Source organism: Xenopus tropicalis, chromosome 5, assembly GCF_000004195.4.
Source record: "Xenopus tropicalis strain Nigerian chromosome 5, UCB_Xtro_10.0, whole genome shotgun sequence".
NCBI lineage: Eukaryota > Metazoa > Chordata > Amphibia > Anura > Pipidae > Xenopus > Xenopus tropicalis.
The window spans coordinates 131,337,265-131,360,241 of NC_030681.2; the positions used below are offsets into that span (position 1 = coordinate 131,337,265).

The 22,977-nt window shown below is 40.8% G+C and overlaps 1 protein-coding gene across 4 annotated transcripts; it reads left to right on the top strand.

Moving 5' to 3' along the window:
- Positions 1 to 1,570: 1,570 nt before the first annotated feature.
- Positions 1,571 to 18,291, top strand: LOC100492379 (alpha-1,4-N-acetylglucosaminyltransferase). 4 transcript variants are annotated; one of them, XM_002935064.4, is made up of 3 exons: positions 1,571 to 1,665; positions 9,803 to 10,261; positions 17,355 to 18,291. In XM_002935064.4, the coding sequence occupies exons 2-3, from the start codon at positions 9,824 to 9,826 to the stop codon at positions 17,952 to 17,954; spliced, it is 1,038 nt and encodes a 345-aa protein (XP_002935110.1). In that variant the 5' UTR covers positions 1,571 to 1,665; positions 9,803 to 9,823; the 3' UTR covers positions 17,955 to 18,291. The 4 variants fall into 4 exon arrangements, with proteins under 4 accessions (XP_002935110.1, XP_031758510.1, XP_012809603.1 ...); XM_031902650.1 differs by lacking the exon at positions 1,571 to 1,665 and adding an exon at positions 2,050 to 2,160; XM_012954149.2 differs by lacking the exon at positions 1,571 to 1,665 and adding an exon at positions 2,364 to 2,538.
- The last annotated feature ends 4,686 nt before the right edge of the window (positions 18,292 to 22,977 follow it).

Sequence of the window (22,977 nt, forward strand, 5' to 3'; positions counted from 1 at the left end):
TTCTAACTTGGCCTGCAAAAAACAAAATTAGTGAAGGCTTATATGTCTGAAAAAAGAATGGCGTTGCATTTGAAGGGGGGGGGGGTGGATGTGTTCGTCTTAGGGGCACACAGTCAGTTTCGGAGATGATATTTTATCTGTATTTAATTACAGATGGGTTACCCACTTCTATCTCTTATGCTAGAAATAACATAATCCCAGCAACTAATTATATTATTGTGGTTAATTCCACACAAGGCCACTCCTTGTAACAGAAATCTGGTATTGAAAAAACCTCTTAAAAGCAGTCATTATACTGCACTAGATAGTGTTTAGTTTCGGTTAGCCCCAGGATGGGCTGAGATATCAACATGGTCATAAAGCAAACCTACAGAGAGTAGCTTTCCCAGGATGCTGAAGCTATTTCTCTGTTATGGTGACCATACACATTCAGATCTAAAACTAACATTCAGACTGAAATTGTAGGATAAAGTCCTAAAAATAACAGGACACCAATTGTACAAAAGTGACATCCCAGAAATGTTTTGTAGGTTCCCCAATGATATCTTTTACAAATATAAATAAGTGCAATTTTCAGTGTATGCTCCTCACTTTAGATACCTCAGATACCCAAGGATATCATCAGATACGCAATACATGCACAGATTTCATTGGTACCTGACCAAAATTTTCTACCCTGCCTGATTGACTATACGACTGGTCACCACATTATAAAAAATTTCAGGACAATAATTTGGAGCCCATGATTACATTGGTGAGTGTACCGTGTACATTTACTTCAACATTCATTTACACTGGTGCCTGTCTTTCAGCTTACAGAATAAGCCACACGTCCATCAAGTTCATCTATATAAACCTACCTAACTGCTAGCTGATCCTGAGGGAAAAAAAAAAGAAACAATTTTAAGCTGAAGCCTCTCCAATTTCCTTTCCGAATATTCAGATGGAACCTCCCTTCTTCTAATCAGAATGGATGCCCTTGTGTCTGCTTTAAAGTAAATAATCATTAGAGAGATTATTATATGATCCCCTTATATATTTATACATAGTAATCATATCTAGTGATGGGAGAAATTTTTTGCCAGGCATGGATTCACGGCGAATTTCCATGTTTTGTCTTTGGTGGATTTTTTTGTGAAGCTGCCGACAAAATTCACTGTGGAAAAATGAGCCATGTGTCAAAAAAAAAATGCTGCTTTGTGCCTGGCAATTATTTTTTCTGCTGTGGATGTGTTGCTAATTGCAGCACAAATTTACAAAAATGATATTACACAAAGGAAAGTTTTTTGCATTAAGCATAGTTTTTAAACAAATGACATTTATTGCATTTCCCCATAAAGTCCCATTGTTACTGGCAGAAGAAGGCATCCATAATCGATGTATAAGGGGGAAGTTAAACCCAGCTTTTCCTGAGGTACTGAAATGTTATATTTACTACCATTCAATAGGTCTCATGAACCCCAATAAGATGAACTTACATGAAGCCAAAGAGAAGTGAGTGTGTGGTTTAACCGCAGCTCTGGGTGTTAATACGATATCAGCCTCAGCAGGCACAGTTTCAGCAAACTATTACAGTAAATAACTACACCCCCAGCTCTCATTTGCTCTGCAACAAACAGGAGAGCATGATCAGAGTACTGGGGAAGAAAAACATCTATTTCAAAGGTAAGAGTTGTCTGTTACTTGCTATCAGTGACAATGGATTGTAAGGCAGGCTGTACTCCCATACTTTACATGCTGTCACTGGTTACTCAAAATATATAAGTTTAAAAGATATGTAGCTATAAGGGAACAGGAAGACTTGCACAGTCAGTAGGAAATGTAAGTAACTGTACTAGCGATAAACATTAACCTGTTACAGGATGTATGCCTTCGAAATGACACTAAAACTTGTTAAATGCTAAAAAAAATAAGTCACATAATTACAGCCCGTTACAAACAACAGATTCCAGTGGGCCATTTCCCCCTTTTTTTTTTAAACATAGTTTGCTATTAACCAACATACATTACTGATTGCTGCGGTGAGGGTAACTAAGTAGAATTTGTCTTTTTCTACTTACTGAGCTGTATCTTTGCTGTAACAATCCGTTACTGAATTCTGTGTCGCAATGTGCCAATGTTCATGAGGAGCAGCAGCAGAACAACATGTACATACTGCAGGTATACACAACTTTATATAGTGTCACTATTAGAGGCAGCAAAGTGCATTTTTACAATACAGTAAAATAGAAGTAGGGAGCACAAACATTAAATAAATCAAAAATAAAACATGTAATATATATATGTATATATATACAGTATATATATATATATATATATAAAGATAGAAATAGGGAGAGAAAGAGAGAACATTACAAAGATTCCATGAACTAAGAAAAAGTTAGAAGGAAGCCACAGCCCATTAGAGCTTACAAAATAAATGGGTTGGGTAATATACAGTACAAACAACAATGTGAGACGTATTGCATGGCACATAGCCTGGGACATTGGATCTTTAGTGACAAGCTTGGACCAGATACGTTTCTAGTGCTCCAAAAGGTAGGATATACTTTCTTTTTGAAGCAATGAGGGAGCGTTCCTTACAGAAAAGTCAGGGATGGAATTCCAGAGATTAGGAGCAGAAAGTTAGAAAGGGTAGCAGTGGAAGTGGATGGTATGAAAAGGTGGTGGTCCTGGGAGGAACTGAGGAAATGGCCAGGGACACACAGAGACATAAGTGAACAAAGGCAGTAAGGAGCTGAGGAGTGAATAGATTTGAAGATTAGCAAAAGGATTGTAAGGGGAAAGATTCCCTTTGTGTAAAAGCTCCATAGTGTAGATGCAGTGTTAAAAGTGCAGCAGCAATACACCTGCTCAGTTCTAGTCAAAAAGTAGAGATGAGCACACTATTTACTGTTTGTTTTGCCAAGGTGCTTGTTTTGCAATACAGGTATAGGATTTATTTTTATTTTTTATATTTCGCTTCGGTGAAATATTTCCGAAACGACAGCAAAATTTGTGAAACATCGAAAAATCCGTAAAAAATGTTTGTCACGCAACTTTTTCTGTCGCCTGTGCCCATTTTGACACGACCACGCCCATTTGACATAACGCAACTTTTTTAGATGTGTGCAAATTTTTCTGCGGCAAAGTTTCTCTGAGGTTACGCAAAACAATTCGCCAATGGCGAAATGCGGAAATTCGCTGCAAATCTATGCCTGGCAAAAAAATTCGCTCATCACTATTTATTATCCAAAATGTACGGGATCTGACGATTTCCAGATAAGCGATCTTTATGTAATTTGGATCAGTGACATTTTGTCTGTCGGTGACATTACATATCCTTGGTCTAGGGTGAAACAGTACCAGAAAGGGAGGACATAGGGTTTTCTGGATAATGGGAGTTTCTGTAATTTTGATCACCATATTTAGATTTAATGAATTCATTTTTAATTTAGATTTTTTTGTATTTTAATGAACAACTTCTATGCCTTAAGCTATTGGCTAAACAATGAGAAGCATTTAAAAGCACAATCTTCCTGTCGGGCACACCTGTATTAGTGCATTCAAGCATCAGACGCTCATTTATTCTGCCCCACTGTGCCCATAAGCAGTTACAAATGTGTTTTACACTTATTATCTATATAAAATATGTGATATAAAACTCATGTTTAACTCATTGTAATGACTTTAACCTCAAACAAAAAAAGCACAGTGATGCAATAAAAGCACACTGATGCGTTCATCACACATCTAACGTACATTTAGCTGCCCTAGACAACTCCTAGTTTTGAATCAAGGGCAGATATAAACTCATTCCAACCAATTGTTTACAATTTACAAATGTGTTTTTGTTGCTTCTTGGAAAAAAGACAGCCGCTGACATATTTTAAATGATTTATTTGCAAAATATTGCAACGTGAGCCTTAAAGTAGGCAGAATGTTGCCATATTCGCATCAATAAATAAAATTGTGTAGCTGAATAGTAGCCCCTGCAGCTACCTCTTTCAGTAAAAAAGAAGAGACAGGCAGAGAGGAAATTAAAGCTTAAATAACAATTGATTTCCATGGTAAGAGATAGAAAGAACTCTTGACTTGACCAAATTTGCTCAGTTTATGACTGTGTATTTAAAGGGGCCGCTGACATTAGAGTTTCCATACTGTCTTGTTAAAAAAAACAAAAAAAAAACAGGCTCACAAGAAGTGTCAGGGCATGCAGCCATGTGGCAAATACAAATAAACATATAAAATAGTTTTTTTTTGCATTTATTATGGGAATTACCTTGTAATCTTCCTGTTATTCCATCCTTGAAGTTGTGACAATAGTGCACAAAACACATTTGGTACATTAATACACAAGGGTAAATAGTACCTATTGTCTATCTTTCTATCTATCTACCTACCTATCTATCTATCTACTCTGTCTTCACTTTTTTTTTGAGGTGCATGATCAAAAATCTGTATAATTTTGCAGGTCGGAGCAGCACACTGTAGATGAAAAAAAAATGTTTATTCACATATTATTTGTGTCCAACACTTTGGTCTTCATTATGACCTTATCGAGGATACCAATCAGTGAGCAATTTGTGACTTAAATACATGCTAACAAGTGAAAAAAATGCCAGTTCTGTGTTAATTGCATAGTAATTAATGTCCCGATTCAGTTATGCGCAATCACTTTAAACCAGGGGTGCCCAAAATGATTGCGGCCTACCAGTAGATTACTTTAAAGTTTCTGGTAGGCCTCGAGGTGTGGCTGCTCAAGCCATTTGTCTTTGTAGTTTCATTCCAGTATAGAAGATTGTCCCTAACGGGCCGCTGTATATATTTGTTCCCACTTTATTTATGTTTCTGTGTGCAGACTGCAAAGTGGGCCATGAAGGGAAGTAAAAACTACTACAATCCTTTCACATTAAACTTGAAGTTGGCACTTGAATAATGTTATGTGGGCATTAAATGTGACTTTGGCACTGCATAAATATATTGCTATGTGTATTTGTTAAACATCGATTGATACTTTTTCTTGCTTATTGCGCCAAATGATAGACATCGCATTATTTTAACTGTGGTAGATCTCATGACGGAGGCCAGGTGGCAAGAGTAGATCACAGGGTGACAAAGTATGGGCACCTGTGCTTTAAACAATATTAAAAGCTATAAGGTACAAATTGTGCCACTAGGTGTCACTCACGTATTCCTAAAATCACTGTGAAACATAGTATATTACTCTGTGTCAATACGTTTGAAATATGGAAAAATTTTTACCAGGAAACCAGTTCTACATTGTTGTAACATTAATAAAGTTAAAGTGCGTTCTATTAAAAGCTTCCAAAGTTGTCACATTAATATAAATTAGTGACTTTACACAATATAAATATGTACCAATAAAATACATCAAGAGTGTGTACATTTTTGAATCACCTAAAATTTCACTTCTTAAAATTGCTTGCTGTTTCATATTGGGCACATTGAAGACAGTTCATCTGTCAAATACAACTAAGGCCCTGTAATTGTTATGGTCCTGAAAAACAAAAAATATCATACTGTTATGTAAGCCAAAAGGGTTCCCAAATATTCTCCTTGAATTAGGGCTCAGAATTGTTTAATGTGTTTCTTCCGATCCTGATCTCGTTAGTACAGCTTTTGTGTGTTAGAGTTGTTACATGTTCTTTCTAGTCGTTACTAGTCACATATAAAACCCCAACAACACATGGCTGATGAATTCAAGCACACAAATGGGATCTGTTATACGGAAACCTGTTATCCAGAAAGCTCCAAATTATGTGAAGGCCAAAATTCATAATTCCGAATGTTATTTTTTTGTTTATGTATCTAAGCACACTTCATAAAGTTACCGCATCATGCTCTAGCCCCTGGGGTGGTACAGCCATGAAAAGCCATGAAAACATTATTCCATTACACTGAGAGAAAATAGGTAGGTTTGTACTTATATAAACAATTTCCATGGCTGGCCAGTTTGAATAATGAAAAGCATTTAAAAGCCCAATCTTCCTGTTGGGCACACCTGTATTATTGCATGCGAGCATCAGAGGCTTGTTTATTCAACAACACTGTACCCATTAGCGGTTACATACTGTATGTGTTTTACAACACTCATATTTCATGCTTCTTTCCCAGCCCAACATGCTCTGTTTTTTAAATATATTATATAAAACTCACTAAGACTAAACTAAACTCACTGAGAGAAATTCAAAAAAGTGGCCATATTGAGACAAAATAAAATTGGAGACAGATCACCACTTTACCATTATTACAAACCATTATCTCCACTTCTCCACTTCACTTTACACAACATTTTAAACAATGTTTTACACACATTTTTTGTAAATTTGTTTTTAACTCTTATCTTGTTTTTAACTCCTTATCCTGTCAGTCTACCATCTGGTGACTCTCAGCTGTACCTTGTACTAATCAGCACCCAATGGGGCACCTACAAGAAGAGTGAAATGAAGATTGAAGAAAACAAAGCAGAGCAGATGAGCTGAGAATTGATCTGACATAGGGGGAAGATTTTCACTGAGCTTTATTCCATTTTTAAAATGTTGTTTGGGTGCTAGAGATGTAGCGAACCTCACAAAAAAAGGGTTCGCGAACTTACGCCAAAAAGTGCGAACTTTTGCGAACTTTGCGAACCCCATAGACTTCAAAAGGAAGGCGAACTTTAAAACCTAGAAAAGCCATTTCTGGCCAGAAAACTGATTTTAAAGTTGTTTAAAGGGTGCCACGACCTGGACAGTGGCATGCAGGAGGGGGATCAAGGGCAAAAATTTATCTGAAAAATACGTTGTTGACACAGCGTTGCGTTTTGTGCTGTAAAGGGCATAAATCACACTACATTTCTAAACTTGTGTAATAAACTGCTTTAAAACATCCGGTGTCTACATGCCAATCAAGTCGTGTAAAGGTTACAGCCGGTTCACACGCAAATACAAAACGCCGCAGTAGTGGATACGGAATATATTATTGCTGGTGGAAAAACATCGCTCAGGTGATTTTATTGCAATGCAATGTCACTACTATGTGTAACGTGTTTGGTGCACTATTATGAACAACAGCAAACAGCACTGGACACATTAAAGAACAGTAAGTTAAATTTAAAAAAAAAAAAAAATTAATAATAAAAAAAAGTGATCTCTGGTTGGTGCTGGGGGTGAACTACTAGGAGCAGCACACCAGTCCCCAACACAGCTAGACTAATAGCACTCGGCTCTATAAATTACAGTAGCAAAGTAAAAAAACACAAATAAAAAAAATGATGTGAATGTGTGGTTGGTGCTTAGTGCACTACTATGAGCAGCACACCTGTCTCCAACACACACAGACGGAGCTGCAGTACACAATGAAAAGAAAACTAGAGTAACAGTAATCAGAAAATAAAAGCAGTCCTTACAAGGACTATTGGGTTACAGCAGATGAGATCAGCAGGACAGCTGCCCACAGCAGCTACATACAGAGCAGTAGAAAGTAGATTACTAGTCAGCAAAGCTACCTAAACTCTCCCTCAAATCCCTGCACAGCTCTCTCCCTATACTAACTCATCAAGCACACACAGGCAGAATGTAAAATGGCTGCTGGGCTTCGGTTTATATATGGAAGGGAGTGGTCCGGGGGTGGTCCAGGAGGGAGAGCTGCCTGATTGGCTGCCATATATCTGCTGGCTCTGGGGTAAGAGGTCAAAATTTGGCTCCAGCTAAGGCGAACCCAAAATTGCGAACATCGCTAAAAGTTCGCGAACTTGCGAACACCCGATTTTCGTGCGAATTAGTTCGCCGGCGAACAGTTCGCTACATCTCTATTGGGTGCCATTTTTATGTTGTTTTAACAATATATTCACAAAAGTGACTGCAAGCTGTAGTTCTTTCACACAAAAAAGAAAAGTGTCAGTTGAATCGGAATTTAGGCAGATTTATGTTTGCGTATATAGAGATTGTATTTATACCAGTTTTAACACAACTTTTACTCCATAAAAAGTTCACTTTGTGAATTCCCTCCAATATTTCAAACACATTCCAATGAATTATTTTAAGCACTTCCAGGGGAAAAAAAAGACATCCGAAATGATAGCAAAAAGGCAGTTCCAAAGTCCCACAGAAGTATATCCACAGTCTGAAGAAAATAATGGCGAAGAGTAACTGAAGCGGTTGATCCGAAGTGCAGGAATCCTTTCCTCTCTCTCTCTCTGATGACTGACCTCCAAGCTCTCTTTGGGGCTCTTTTTAGGTCCCTATTGGCCCATCCTCCCAGCAAGTCCCTATTGTTATTATGCAGGGGTGGGGAGACATATAGGTGCCAGGATAACTGGATTATCTGCCTATTGTTTCCAATCAGGCTGGGGCAGATGTTTTGGAGCCTTTGGGTATCAGTCCCTAATCTCATTAGAGAGAAATTAAATCAATTCCGCCATTGTTTATCATAAACCCGTCACAGTTATGTTTCAGCTTTGTAAGTTGTTCATGAGTCTCTGTGTATTCCTGTAAAAACTCTTGTTTGCCCTAGTATACTAGCCTTAAGGTGGCCATACACGGACCGATTTTTTACTTACAAACGACCGATTCCCGAACGATCCGATGCTATCGTTAAGTTATCGTATAGTTGGTGGTGTACGAACGATCGTCGGCCCACCAAACGAGCCGACATTATCGTCCCCAAAATCGATCGGCCAGGTTTAAAAATTTTGGTCGTTTAACGATAAAATCTGCCAGTTGGTGTGAGTGTCAGACATTTGTCTTTCAACGATTGTTCTCTGCGCATGTCACGATTGCCAGCAGCAGAAGTCAACGACATCGATCGTACGTAGATGTACGATCGTAGGTATTTTACTATAATGATGCGACAAAATCTTTCCCGAATTATCGTTGCCCGTGGATGGCATATCGTATGGGAACTCGATCGCCATACGATCGTTTGTCGATATAATCGTTCATCGCACAACGAGCGAAATCGCCTCGTGTATGGCCACCTTTATTCTTTTCTTTAATGTCAATGTAAATTTAATTATCAACCTAGGCGCCATTGTTTGTATGTCTTTAGGCTTCAGCCAGTTCTGGATTAATAGTAATGATGGTTTTAAGAAACCATATTTTCATAAAATACCTCCATAAATTCCTTTATCTAGCACTAAAGTTCTTAATTTCTTATTTGTGGAACTAAACCAACCTCAAGACCCATGGTGCACATAGAAATTATGTGAAAATACCACCATAGGCAAAGTGACATGAGCAACTGGTGTTGATGCCTTAAACTAATCTCACTAAGTGTGAGAACCTTTCCTCAGGAGGCACTGAGCAGCCAGTTACCGAGGGTAGCAAAAAGTCACGTCTGGTAACTTTAAGACTCAAGCTTCCATTTTTTAAAATGGAAATTTGTCTCTTCTAGTACAAAGCACAATAGCTCTCTCTGCACTGATAATGTGGCCCCTCTTGACCCACTCCGATGCCAAAGAGGTAAGGGGGGGATTTGAGTAAGGAGGGATTTGGAATCGAGGCTGCTGGCATCTGAGGAAATGGACATGTAGCTAAATATGTATGGCAGGATCAGACAAGACAGCTGATATATAAGGGGTTGCCATTGTTATAATTAATAACTATACACATATGTATGTTCCAATATAGACTAACATTTTTAATACCAGTGGCTAATGATTTTGAGGGGTGTAGTGTATTGGCAAATACCTTCTGTTGCTGAAGAATATGCCATTTTAACGTAAGGACCAAGGAGGGAGGCAGCCAAAATCTACCCACACACATATGTATACTGGCCTGTTTATCTTATATTCATATTTTTATATTCACATGTTCTGCAGGTGGACTATTAATACATAAATATGACAACAACGAGGAATGGATTAAAGGTGCTTGGCTTTCTAGTATCTACAATGATTTTAGGCTTCATCTACAGGGCCGCCACAAATAAATCAACAGTTCCTTATATTCTTTCCTACATCTCAGACCCTATAATCTATACTAGTATGAATCCAGAAAATATTCTAAAAGAAGGGAATGGGATTATATTTTTGGAGACTACAGACAGAATGGAGCCACCATCTTTAGTGCTGTGTGCTATTGAGTCAGCGGCCCGTGTGTACCCTGATAGACCGGTGGTTTTCTTCATGAAAGGTTTAACAGACATTAATTCAGAAGACGATGAGAAACGAGCAAAGGAAAGATTTCCATCTCTGTCTTCTTTTGAGAATGTCTACATCTTCCCACTCAGAATGGAGAAATTATTTAACAATACACCACTTCTTATGTGGTACCTAAAGGTATGTTTGTTTCAAATGAAAGCATTTTATTATATTGTAGACATTTTCAGGTATACTTGTATAATGGCATTACAATTAATTTTACTCATGTCACTTACCTGCTAAAAGTTAGCCAAATCGAAGAAATCTCTGTGCCCGTTGTGGGGTGAACTGGGAAACCTGGTACATATATAAGCAGTGCTTTCATCTACTGCGATAAAAATGGTATAGCCCAAGGCACTATAGTGTTCCTTATGTTAAAAATAATAATGAAAATAAATTCTTATTAGCAGGATGCTGGCCCAGTGTGAGTAATGAGGGAGTATAGGCCTCTATATTTCTCCAAGTGGACACAACAGATGGGTGGCCCGTGGATAGGATAGCAAATACTGCAACTTTAACAAATAAGAGATGTCTTTCCCTGGTTTTGGGAAGTCCCATGTTGAACAATTGTATGTATTATTGTCCCTAAATATAAATTAATGCAGTGTTAAATATATTTTTTATATTTTTTTTTTTCAGGTAGTCCAACCTCCAATCAGATAAATAAAACGTTTAAGAATAGTATTCCATTTAGGAAATGCCTATATGTCTGTAATATAAAAACACCTTAATTGCAATATTGCAATAAAGGCATATTGTTTTGTGGTAAAGAAGTACAGGTGAAGGATCTTTATCAATGTGTAGTTGGAGTTTTTCTACACAGATGTCAAGAATCTTTGTCCAAACACTTTGTAAAGCAGTCCCTTCCCAAAATATGCATAGAAATGTGCCTGGAGATCTTCTGCATTGCCAACATCCAGGAAGATTTTGCTCAGTTAATAGGGGCTATTGTACAATTTGCTGAAATGTTTGTACCTATTCTGCACCTACTAGAACCGCAGCATAACTTACACATGATTTCCGCCATGTCCTGAGTTGAAAATGACTAATCCAGAGCTTTTTCCTATTTCTTAAAATGAGGGCGATGTGAAGATTGATTGTGTGAGACAAAAATGTTTTAGAAACAGAGGAAATATTTTGTAGAAGAGGTTGTGAATGTATATGTCCTCAAAGCCTGTGTATATTGGCCATGTGTGTTCTGATGGAGAACCCGGTATATAAAGCTTGCAATTAGCTGATAATTAAAATTTTATAAGGTGGGTAATTTTAATAAATTCTAAAGTTGCCCCCCAGTGAGCAAGAAGACCATTGGGACACAGCTTAAAGGTTTTTGCAACTTAGTCCTGCTGTTTTATCCTATTTAAAGGTTTTATATGTATATCAGAAGGGACCTTATAGCCATCAGTCCAGCTCTAGCCTTTAAACAGGGCCATTCCTGCCATGAGTTAAGTTAAGAAACTTACCTCAGGCGACAGGGAGCAGCCAGTTAACAGGGGTGCCAAAAAGTCGCCTCTGGTAAATTTAAGAGCCAATTTTTCATTTTTTAAAATAAAAATTTGGCTCTTCTAGTGCAGAGAGCGCAGTAGCAGTCCCAGAATTGCCACTGCCTTTAAAGAGCCTCGTATGCTCAGTCCAAATGTAAAGAGGAGATATGATAACTATGTATAAATATATAAGGGGATCATATAATAACCTCTCTAATGTTTTATTTACCAGTAGGCCCTTCCAGCTGACACAAGGCCACCCATTATAATTAGAAGAAGGGAGGTTCCGTTTAAATATTCAAAAAGGGTCTTTTACTGTGAGAGCTGTGAAGTTGTGGAATTCCTTCCCTGAATCAGTTGTACTGGCTGATACATTATATAGCTTCAAGAAGGGGCTGGATGGCTTTTTAGCAAGTGAAGGAATACAGGGTTATGGGAGATAGCTCTTAGTACAAGTGAGGGAATACAGGGGTAGGGGAGATAGCTCTCAGTACAAGTGAGGGAATACAGGGGTATGGGAGATAGCTCTCAGTACAAGTGAGGGAATACAGGGGTAGGGGAGATAGCTCTCAGTACAAGTGAGGGAATACAGGGGTATGGGAGATAGCTCTCAGTACAAGTGAGGGAATACAGGGGTAGGGGAGATAGCTCTCAGTACAAGTGAGGGAATACAGGGGTAGGGGAGATAGCTCTCAGTACAAGTGAGGGAATACAGGGGTATGGGAGATAGCTCTCAGTACAAGTGAGGGAATACAGGGGTAGGGGAGATAGCTCTCAGTACAAGTGAGGGAATACAGGGGTATGGGAGATAGCTCTCAGTACAAGTGAGGGAATACAGGGGTAGGGGAGATAGCTCTCAGTACAAGTGAGGGAATACAGGGGTAGGGGAGATAGCTCTCAGTACAAGTGAGGGAATACAGGGGTAGGGGAGATAGCTCTCAGTACAAGTGAGGGAATACAGGGGTAGGGGAGATAGCTCTCAGTACAAGTGAGGGAATACAGGGTTATGGGAGATAGCTCTCAGTACAAGTGAGGGAATACAGGGGTATGGGAGATAGCACTCAGTACACGTGAGGGAATACAGGGGTAGGGGAGATAGCTCTCAGTACAAGTGAGGGAATACAGGGGTAGGGGAGATAGCTCTCAGTACAAGTGAAGGAATACAGGGGTAGGGGAGATAGCTCTCAGTACAAGTGAGGGAATACAGGGGTAGGGGAGATAGCTCTCAGTACAAGTGAGGGAATACAGGGGTAGGGGAGATAGCTCTCAGTACAAGTGAGGGAATACAGGGGTATGGGGGATAGCTCTCAGTACAAATGAGGGAATACAGGGGTATGGGAGATAGCTCTTAGTACAAGTGAGGGAATACAGGGGTAGGGGAGATAGCTCTCAGTACAAGTGAGGGAATACAGGGTTATGGGAGATAGCTCTTAGTACAAGTGAGGGAATACAGGGGTAGGGGAGATAGCTCTCAGTACAAGTGAGGGAATACAGGGGTAGGGGAGATAGCTCTCAGTACAAGTGAGGGAATACAGGGGTAGGGGAGATAGCTCTCAGTACAAGTGAGGGAATACAGGGGTAGGGGAGATAGCTCTCAGTACAAGTGAGGGAATACAGGGGTAGGGGAGATAGCTCTCAGTACAAGTGAGGGAATACAGGGGTAGGGGAGATAGCTCTCAGTACAAGTGAGGGAATACAGGGGTATGGGAGATAGCTCTTAGTACAAGTGAGGGAATACAGGGGTATGGGAGATAGCTCTCAGTACAAGTGAGGGAATACAGGGGTATGGGAGATAGCTCTTAGTACAAGTGAGGGGATACAGGGGTATGGGGAGATAGCTCTCAGTACAAGTGAGGGAATACAGGGGTAGGGGAGATAGCTCTCAGTACAAGTGAGGGAATACAGGGGTAGGGGAGATAGCTCTCAGTACAAGTGAGGGAATACAGGGGTATGGGAGATAGCTCTCAGTACTAGTGAGGGAATACAGGGGTAGGGGGGATAGCTCTCAGTACAAGTCAGGGAATAAAGGGGTATGGGGAGATAGCTCTCAGTACAAGTGAGGGAATACAGGGGTAGGGGGGATAGCTCTCAGTACAAGTCAGGGAATACAGGGGTATGGGGAGATAGCTCTCAGTACAAGTGAGGGAATACAGGGGTAGGGGAGATAGCTCTCAGTACAAGTGAGGGAATACAGGGGTAGGGGAGATAGCTCTCAGTACAAGTGAGGGAATACAGGGGTATGGGAGATAGCTCTCAGTACAAGTGAGGGAATACAGGGGTAGGGGAGATAGCTCTCAGTACAAGTGAGGGAATACAGGGGTATGGGAGATAGCTCTCAGTACAAGTGAGGGAATACAGGGGTATGGGAGATAGCTCTCAGTACAAGTGAGGGAATACAGGGGTAGGGGAGATAGCTCTCAGTACAAGTGAGGGAATACAGGGGTATGGGAGATAGCTCTCAGTACAAGTGAGGGAATACAGGGGTAGGGGGGATAGCTCTCAGTACAAGTCAGGGAATACAGGGTTATAGGCAATAGCTCTCAGTACAAGTGAGGGAATACAGGGGTATGGGAGATAGCTCTCAGTACAAGTCAGGGAATACAGGGTTATGGGCAATAGCTCTCAGTACAAGTGAGGGAATACAGGGGTAAGGGAGATAGCTCTCAGTACAAGTGAGGGAATACAGGGGTAGGGGGGATAGCTCTCAGTACAAGTGAGGGAATACAGGGGTAGGGGGATAGCTCTCAGTACAAGTGAGGGAATACAGGGTTATGGGAGATAGCTCTCAGTTCAAGTGAGGGAATACAGGGGTAGGGGGATAGCTCTCAGTACAAGTGAGGGAATACAGGGGTATGGGGGATAGCTCTCAGTACAAGTGAGGGAATACAGGGGTATGGGGGATAGCTCTCAGTACAAGTGAGGGAATACAGGGGTAGGGGAGATAGCTCTCAGTACAAGTGAGGGAATACAGGGGTAGGGGAGATAGCTCTCAGTACAAGTGAGGGAATACAGGGGTATGGGAGATAGCACTCAGTACACGTGAGGGAATACAGGGGTAGGGGAGATAGCTCTCAGTACAAGTGAGGGAATACAGGGGTATGGGGGATAGCTCTCAGTACAAATGAGGGAATACAGGGTTATGGGAGATAGCTCTCAGTACAAGTGAGGGAATACAGGGGTAGGGAGATAGCTCTCAGTACAAGTGAGGGAATACAGGGGTAGGGGAGATAGCTCTCAGTACAAGTGAGGGAATACAGGGGTATGGGGAGATATCTCTCAGTACAAGTGAGGGAATACAGGGGTATGGGAGATAGCTCTTAGTACAAGTGAGGGAATACAGGGGTATGGGAGATAGCTCTCAGTACAAGTGAGGGAATACAGGGGTAGGGAGATAGCTCTCAGTACAAGTGAGGGAATACAGGGTTATGGGAGATAGCTCTCAGTACAAGTGAGGAAATACAGGGGTAGGGAGATAGTTCTCAGTACAAGTGAGGGAATACAGGGGTATGGGGAGATAGCTCTCAGTACAAGTGAGGGAATACAGGGGTAGGGGAGATAGCTCTCAGTACAAGTGAGGGAATACAGGGGTAGGGGAGATAGCTCTCAGTACAAGTGAGGGAATACAGGGGTATGGGAGATAGCTCTCAGTACAAGTGAGGGAATACAGGGGTATGGGAGATAGCTCTCAGTACAAGTGAGGGAATACAGGGGTAGGGGAGATAGCTCTCAGTACAAGTCAGGGAATACAGGGTTATAGGCAATAGCTCTCAGTACAAGTGAGGGAATACAGGGGTATGGGAGATAGCTCTCAGTACAAGTCAGGGAATACAGGGTTATGGGCAATAGCTCTCAGTACAAGTGAGGGAATACAGGGGTATGGGAGATAGCTCTCAGTACAAGTGAGGGAATACAGGGGTATGGGAGATAGCTCTCAGTACAAGTGAGGGAATACAGGGGTAGGGGGATAGCTCTCAGTACAAGTGAGGGAATACAGGGTTATGGGAGATAGCTCTCAGTTCAAGTGAGGGAATACAGGGGTAGGGGGATAGCTCTCAGTACAAGTGAGGGAATACAGGGGTATGGGGGATAGCTCTCAGTACAAGTGAGGGAATACAGGGGTATGGGGGATAGCTCTCAGTACAAGTGAGGGAATACAGGGGTAGGGGAGATAGCTCTCAGTACAAGTGAGGGAATACAGGGGTAGGGGAGATAGCTCTCAGTACAAGTGAGGGAATACAGGGTTATGGGAGATAGCTCTCAGTACAAGTGAGGGAATACAGGGGTAGGGGGATAGCTCTCAGTACAAGTGAGGGAATACAGGGGTATGGGGGATAGCTCTCAGTACAAGTGAGGGAATACAGGGGTATGGGGGATAGCTCTCAGTACAAGTGAGGGAATACAGGGGTAGGGGAGATAGCTCTCAGTACAAGTGAGGGAATACAGGGGTAGGGGAGATAGCTCTCAGTACAAGTGAGGGAATACAGGGTTATGGGAGATAGCTCTCAGTACAAGTGAGGGAATACAGGTGTATGGGAGATAGCTCTCAGTACAAGTGAGGGAATACAGGGTTATGGGAGATAGCTCTCAGTACAAGTGAGGGAATACAGGGGTATGGGAGATAGCTCTCAGTACAAGTGAGGGAATACAGGGGTATGGGAGATAGCTCTCAGTACAAGTGAGGGAATACAGGGTTATGGGAGATAGCTCTCAGTACAAGTGAGGGAATACAGGGGTATGGGAGATAGCTCTCAGTACAAGTGAGGGAATACAGGGTTATGGGAGATAGCTCTCAGTACAAGTGAGGGAATACAGGGGTATGGGAGATAGCTCTCAGTACAAGTGAGGGAATACAGGGGTAGGGGAGATAGCTCTCAGTACAAGTGAGGGAATACAGGGGTAGGGGAGATAGCTCTCAGTACAAGTGAGGGAATACAGGGGTATGGGAGATAGCTCTCAGTACAAGTGAGGGAATACAGGGGTATGGGAGATAGCTCTCAGTACAAGTGAGGGAATACAGGGGTATGGGAGATAGCTCTCAGTACAAGTGAGGGAATACAGGGGTAGGGGAGATAGCTCTCAGTACAAGTGACGGAATACAGGGGTTATGGGAGATCGCTCTTAGTACAAGTGAGGGAATACAGGGTTATGGGAGATAGCTCTCAGTACAAGTGAGGGAATACAGGGGTAGGGGAGATAGCTCTCAGTACAAGTGAGGGAATACAGGGGTAGGGGAGATAGCTCTCAGTACAAGTGAGGGAATACAGGGGTATAGGAGATAGCTCTCAGTACAAGTGAGGGAATACAGGGGTAGGGGAGATAGCTCTCAGTACAAGTGAGGGAATACAGGGGTATGGGAGATAGCTCTTAGTACAAGTTGCCTCAGGGACTGGTCCGATTGCCATCTTGGAGTCACGAAGGAATTTAGAGAGGCATTAGATGGGATTTTTTGCCTTCCTCTGGATCAACTAGCAGTTAGGCAGGTTATATATAGGCATTAAGGTTGAACTTGATGGAAGTATGTCTTTTTTCAACCTAACTTACTATGTATTTGATGAATGTTGATGACTTTTAGGAGGCAGCCAAGGGAGAGGTTTCAGCGGTTGTGCTGAGTAAGTGTGCTCGATGAATATACATTCTTTGGAATGCTTGTGGTATATCTAGTCTATGATGCGTAACAAAATAAATGACTGATGTAAAATATGATATTAATATGCTGGTGTTTTTGTTTTTGGGTTATACTCTTTTAGGCTGATCCTAAGCGTGAAAGGTACTGGATCCATAACCTCTCAGATGGCTGCAGGATGGCTATGATGTGGAGATATGGTGGTTTTTATTTTGACGCCGACGTCATCTCAATGCGACCAATCCCAGAAAAGAACTTTTTGACTGCCGAGAACCAACATACATCTGGCAGTAGTGTTTTTGGTCTCTCTCCTCATAACAGTTTTGCCTGGACAAGTTTGAATGACTTTGTACAGAATTACAATGGAGATGCGTGGGGAAATCAAGGCCCAACTCTGTTTACACGGGTTCTGAAACAGTCATGTGAATTATCTGCCTTTAAATCTCTAGACAATATTGTATGTGGAAATATCTCCTTCCTGCACCCTGAGCGCATCTATCCAATACCATATGGAGGCTGGAAGAGATACTTTGAGGTTTGGGATAAAATACCAACTTTTGATAATTCGTATGCTTTGCATCTCTGGAATTATATGAATAGCGGTGAGAAGAAGACTGTAGTTATAGGGAGTAACACGTTAGTGGAGAATCTCTATAAACAGTATTGCCCATCAATCTATGGGCTTCTTGCAAAAAATGCGACAACAGCAAATCAACACACATAGATATTTTTTAAGGCTATTCAGCACACCAATAATGAAAGCTGTTTTTTTATATTCAAAGGGATTTACTTTTTTGTATTTTTATAATGAAAGCGATTTATATAAATGTAAAACACGAGTTTTAAAATGTTTCTATATGTCTTAATGCGATGGAATGGCGACATTCTCTAGTTGGTAATCCTACTAGCAGACTGCCCGATCTATAACACTCTCTCCCCGGTAGCTACAATCATAATACTCTGTATTCTATATTGTAAATATGTAGAATTGTACTATTTAAATAATGGCAAATTTTTGTGAAAAAAAAAAGGGTGGGCAAAAAATATTTCTTTTCTCGTGTTATCACCAGTCATTTATCTTCCTTTCCTTTGTTTCTCTGGGTAAAAAGATGTTTCCTAGAGCGACAAATTTACCAAAGACTGATTTTTTTTTGTTATACGATTTTCGAGTTTTTCATGCCCATCACTACTCACTTTTCAGGAAGTGTTTTCCAGATTAATAGGAGAACTACCAATAAAATGTAATATTAGCATACCCTCATGGAAATAAAAATCTTTATAAATACTTGATTAATATTAACTATTGAAAATCATCACTATCCCCCTCTCAGTCTTTCTACATGAAGCTTTGTGTGGGGGTCATTATTTAGAAACAGTTCTAATATGATCTAAGCCAGTGCTGTCCAACTGGCGGCCCGCGACCCCCCTCTGTGTGGCCCCCCACCTGTCTGGCTGCTTTGATGGCTTACTCTTGTGTAAGCTTTAAATGGTATCAGTACTGTGATTAACTGGCCCCCTGCATGGTTCTCACCTCAGATTCAGGCTGTAATCAGGCGCCCCCTGCATGGTTCTCACCTCAGATTCAGGCTGTAATCAGGCTGTATTGTTTAAATATGTAATCCCCTGTACTGTTCACACCTTCTAATCTCTGCATTGTTCACCCCCTGCAGTGTTCACACCTCAGGCTCAGGCTGTAATCACCCCCATTGTTCCCCTGTTCACACCTCAGGAGCAGTAGAAACCCACAAATAATCCCTGCATACTACAAAAGGAACATATACTGAGGTGGTACTGCAATTAAAAAGTTTTTTAATATATAGTTATTGTGCAGACTGTAGGAGCAGTGCCAGCATTGTGTCACTGTAGACTGCCTGTGTGTGCCATACACACAGGCATCATAGGGCAAGCAGAGTATGGCACACACAGGCAGGGTAGGGAAGGCAGAGTATGGCACACACAGGCCAAGTATGGCACAAACCAGCCAAGTATGGCACACAGGCAGGGTAGGGAAGGCAGAGTATGGCACACACAGGCAGGGTAGGGCAGGCAGAGTATGGCACACACAGGCAGGGTAGGGCAGGCAGAGTATGGCAGGTTTTTGCTGTACTACAACCATTAATACGGGTATGGTCATGTAATAACATGGGTGTGGTTTCAAGTGGGTGCGGTTTCAAAAAGGGGAGTAGTCAAAACTGGCTTCCATTATCGGCCCTCCACTACATAGGTCGGAAAAATTCCAGCCCTCGGTACCACAGAAGTTGGACAGCACTGATCTAAGCAAAGGGAAAACACACCCTTTTATTTCACCTGTCAAACAAAATCGGACTCCTCCACATAGATAGACCGATTGCTGGGAGTGGGATAATGAAGAGTTATTTAATCATTTATTAAACGGTACAAAACTATGTCCATGATGGAGCTCACTAGAATTTCATTTTGAAAGTTCCCCTTTAGGCAAGTGAAAAAGTAAATATATATCTTACTGTCATTTTCACATCTGTACACTGGGATATAGCAAGCTACCATATCCACACTGGGAGGGGAATTTTCATTTTTAGACATATGTCTCGAATGGACATTCAATATGATTATAACATATTATGGACAAAAGGACTTGGACTATAACATGGAAGCTTAAATGAACTTTAAATGGACCTTTTAATATTGTGCTCCTACCCATTACCTCACTACTGTATGTTACATTTTGGTTATGGGATGACATCACTCAGGAAGGGGAGGGTCTTGTAATCCTACCCCCAACTCACTCTTTATTTGTTGTATTCCTGATGTTACACACTAGACTTGATAAAGGGCTGGGGGGGTAAACATTGCCCTTTGTATATGGGATGAATAAATGTTTTCTACAAAAATGTGAATTGTGAGATTTTTTTGTAGTTATAATTTTTTTTCCCAATATTTTGGAAAATAATATAAAAAGGGACAACTGCAGGACTTTCTCAGAGGGAGAAATATTTAGAATTTGGAATTGATTTTATTGGAATATTTTGAGTCTTTAATTTTTACATTTTTTTTTTCCTAATATTCAAAACGTTTTCCCAAGAAACAAAACCATTTTATCAATCTGTCTAAAATCTGTCTAATTAATAAGATAAATTCCCTATTTTTATCCTATTCGCTCAAAAAACTGCTTTGCTCCAGACAGACAAAACTAAAAAAATATGTCTGTATGTATAAATGTCTGGTTCATATATAATAAAAGTAGTTCATAGTGACACATCTGACTACAATGTAGAATATAGATGATTCCTAGTGTGGCAATACATGTATGGGATCCCCTATCCGGAAACCCTTTATCCAGAAAGTTTCGAATTACAGAAAGGCCATCTGTCATAGACTCCATTATAAGGAAATAATTCTAATTTAAAAAAAATATTTCCTTTTTCTCTGTAGTAATAAAACAGTACCTGTACTTGATCCCAACTAAGATATAAATAATCCTTATTGGAGGCAAAACAATCCTATTGGGTTATGGAGATCCAGATAACAGAAAGATCCCATTTCCGGAAAACTCCAGGTCCCGAGCATTCTGGATAACAGGTCCTATACCTGTATTTATGCAAGAGTCCCAGAGGCTAATGTAAAATGTGGCATATATTTGTCTGGTGTGCGACATTAGCCTGAGCATGGCAGCATAACAGTATTGGGCTAATGTCGCACGGGGAGATTTAGTCTCTGTTATTTTTAAAAAGCGAGTTCAGCGACAAGTTGCTCGTCTTTTCCTAACAAGTAATTACTAGAGATTTCAACAAATGAGCGATTCTATTTCCCACCAATCCAGGTGCAATGATTCGCAGGACTTCTCGCTTAGTGGCTTTAACTTTCAGTGATTCCAATAGTTTTGAAGGACAATGCTGTCTTTGTAACATCGCTTTGAACCGTCTCATAGCGGTTCAGAGCGATAAGCGATTTGAAGTAGTATCGTTGGTTTAGGTACTGGTGATTATATTCTTCTCTATGTAGAGACAAAACAAGTGACTTGTCACTGGAACCTGGGACATTAGCCTTAAGCTGACCATACATGCACCGATAATATCGTACGAAACCTCGTTTCGTACGATATTCGGTGCGTGTATGGCAAGTCGGCGAGTCGACCAATATCGCAGGAAGCTGCTGATATCGGTTGACTCGCCGATCGGGCAGGTTGAAAGATTTTGATCGGGCGCCATAGAAGGCGCCTGACCAAAATCTGCCTTCAGCGCTGAATCAGCAGAAGGAGGTAGAAATCCTATTGTTTCTAACTCCTTATCTGCCTGTTTCAGCCCTGAAGGTTAGTGACGGATCTGACAATCTTTCGTGCGACCGCCACATGTGTGTATTTGGGGAATAAGCAATTGTGTTCCAGTTAGGGAATTAGAGAATTCAGGGGTCGGTTAGTGGGGAAACGATGGGAGCTCTAGACAGCTTGGGAGAAGCTTGTGAACTGTATGGTACACATGACAGAGAAGTAGGGGGAAAGCTTTATTAGGAGGGGCCTCAATGGCTAATGGCACTTTAATACATTTCCACATGACAGGGCCACTGGAGGCTTCTAGAGAGGGAACTCTGTGTGAGGATCATCTAGAGTAGACAAAAAACAAATGGCAAACACCAAAAAGCAAAAGTAACAAGTCAATGTTCTTGAACCAATACACAATCCAAATGAACGTAGTGTAATAACAGTTCACAGAAAATATACAGCTTTCCAGGTGCGTAGTCAATAGGGGGTGCAGCCACCTCGTGTAGCAAATCAATCTACTGATATAATGCATGAAAACATAGAGGCACACTCCCATAGTGTAAAATCAAAAGTAAATAGTTTAATACACAACAGTTGCACTTACAATTGTTGCAGTACAAAAAGGGGTATGTTTATCATGCTGTGTAAAAAGTGGAGTAAAACATTACTGGTGATGTTGCTCATAGCAGCCAATCAGATGCTTTGCTTTGGTTTTCTAAATCTAATTGCTGATTGGTTGCCGTGGGCTGTTTGTAATGTTTTACTCCACTCTTTACACAGCATGATAAATATACCCCTAAGCGTATCAAACAGAGGGCCTCACTGATTGATGCGCTTATTGTACTGCAACAATAGCAAGTGCAACTTTTACGTATTAAACTATTTGCTTTTGATTTCACACTGTGGGAGTGCGCCTCTCTGTTTTCATGTGTTCAATTAGCAGTTGGTTGTAAAAAGGCATTATGGTTGAACTTGATGGACGTATATCTTTTTTCAATCTAACTTACTATGTTACTGTGTTACTATGTTTGTTTCATTTTTTGAGACTAGAGACTTAGAAAAACATTACCGGCATGTTGGTGACCATGGACAGTGTAAACATAGTACAATAACATCCAATGCACCACGCTGCAAATGAAACCATGCAAAGCAAACAGACTGTATCTTTTTAGCAAATCAAGGATGTTCGGCAACCAATGGAACATTTCATTGTACAAACAGAAGGTAAACTGAGCAGCTGTCACACATCTCTTATAAGTGCTCATTGTGTAACTGTGAATTCTGTTCCAAGCCTCCCCACTGCCTATTGGGATGGACAAATGTATATATATTATATATAAACTATTTATTGGCAATGTCCTATTTTATGAATGGAATTTGACCCCTGTTTATATCCCAGTGTAAGGCTGGGAATAAGTGTGTGGACACAATGATTTCATACAGTTTTCGATTGGGCTGACAATACCAACTGATATCTTGGCATTATGGATATTATCATGGGTAAGGTCAC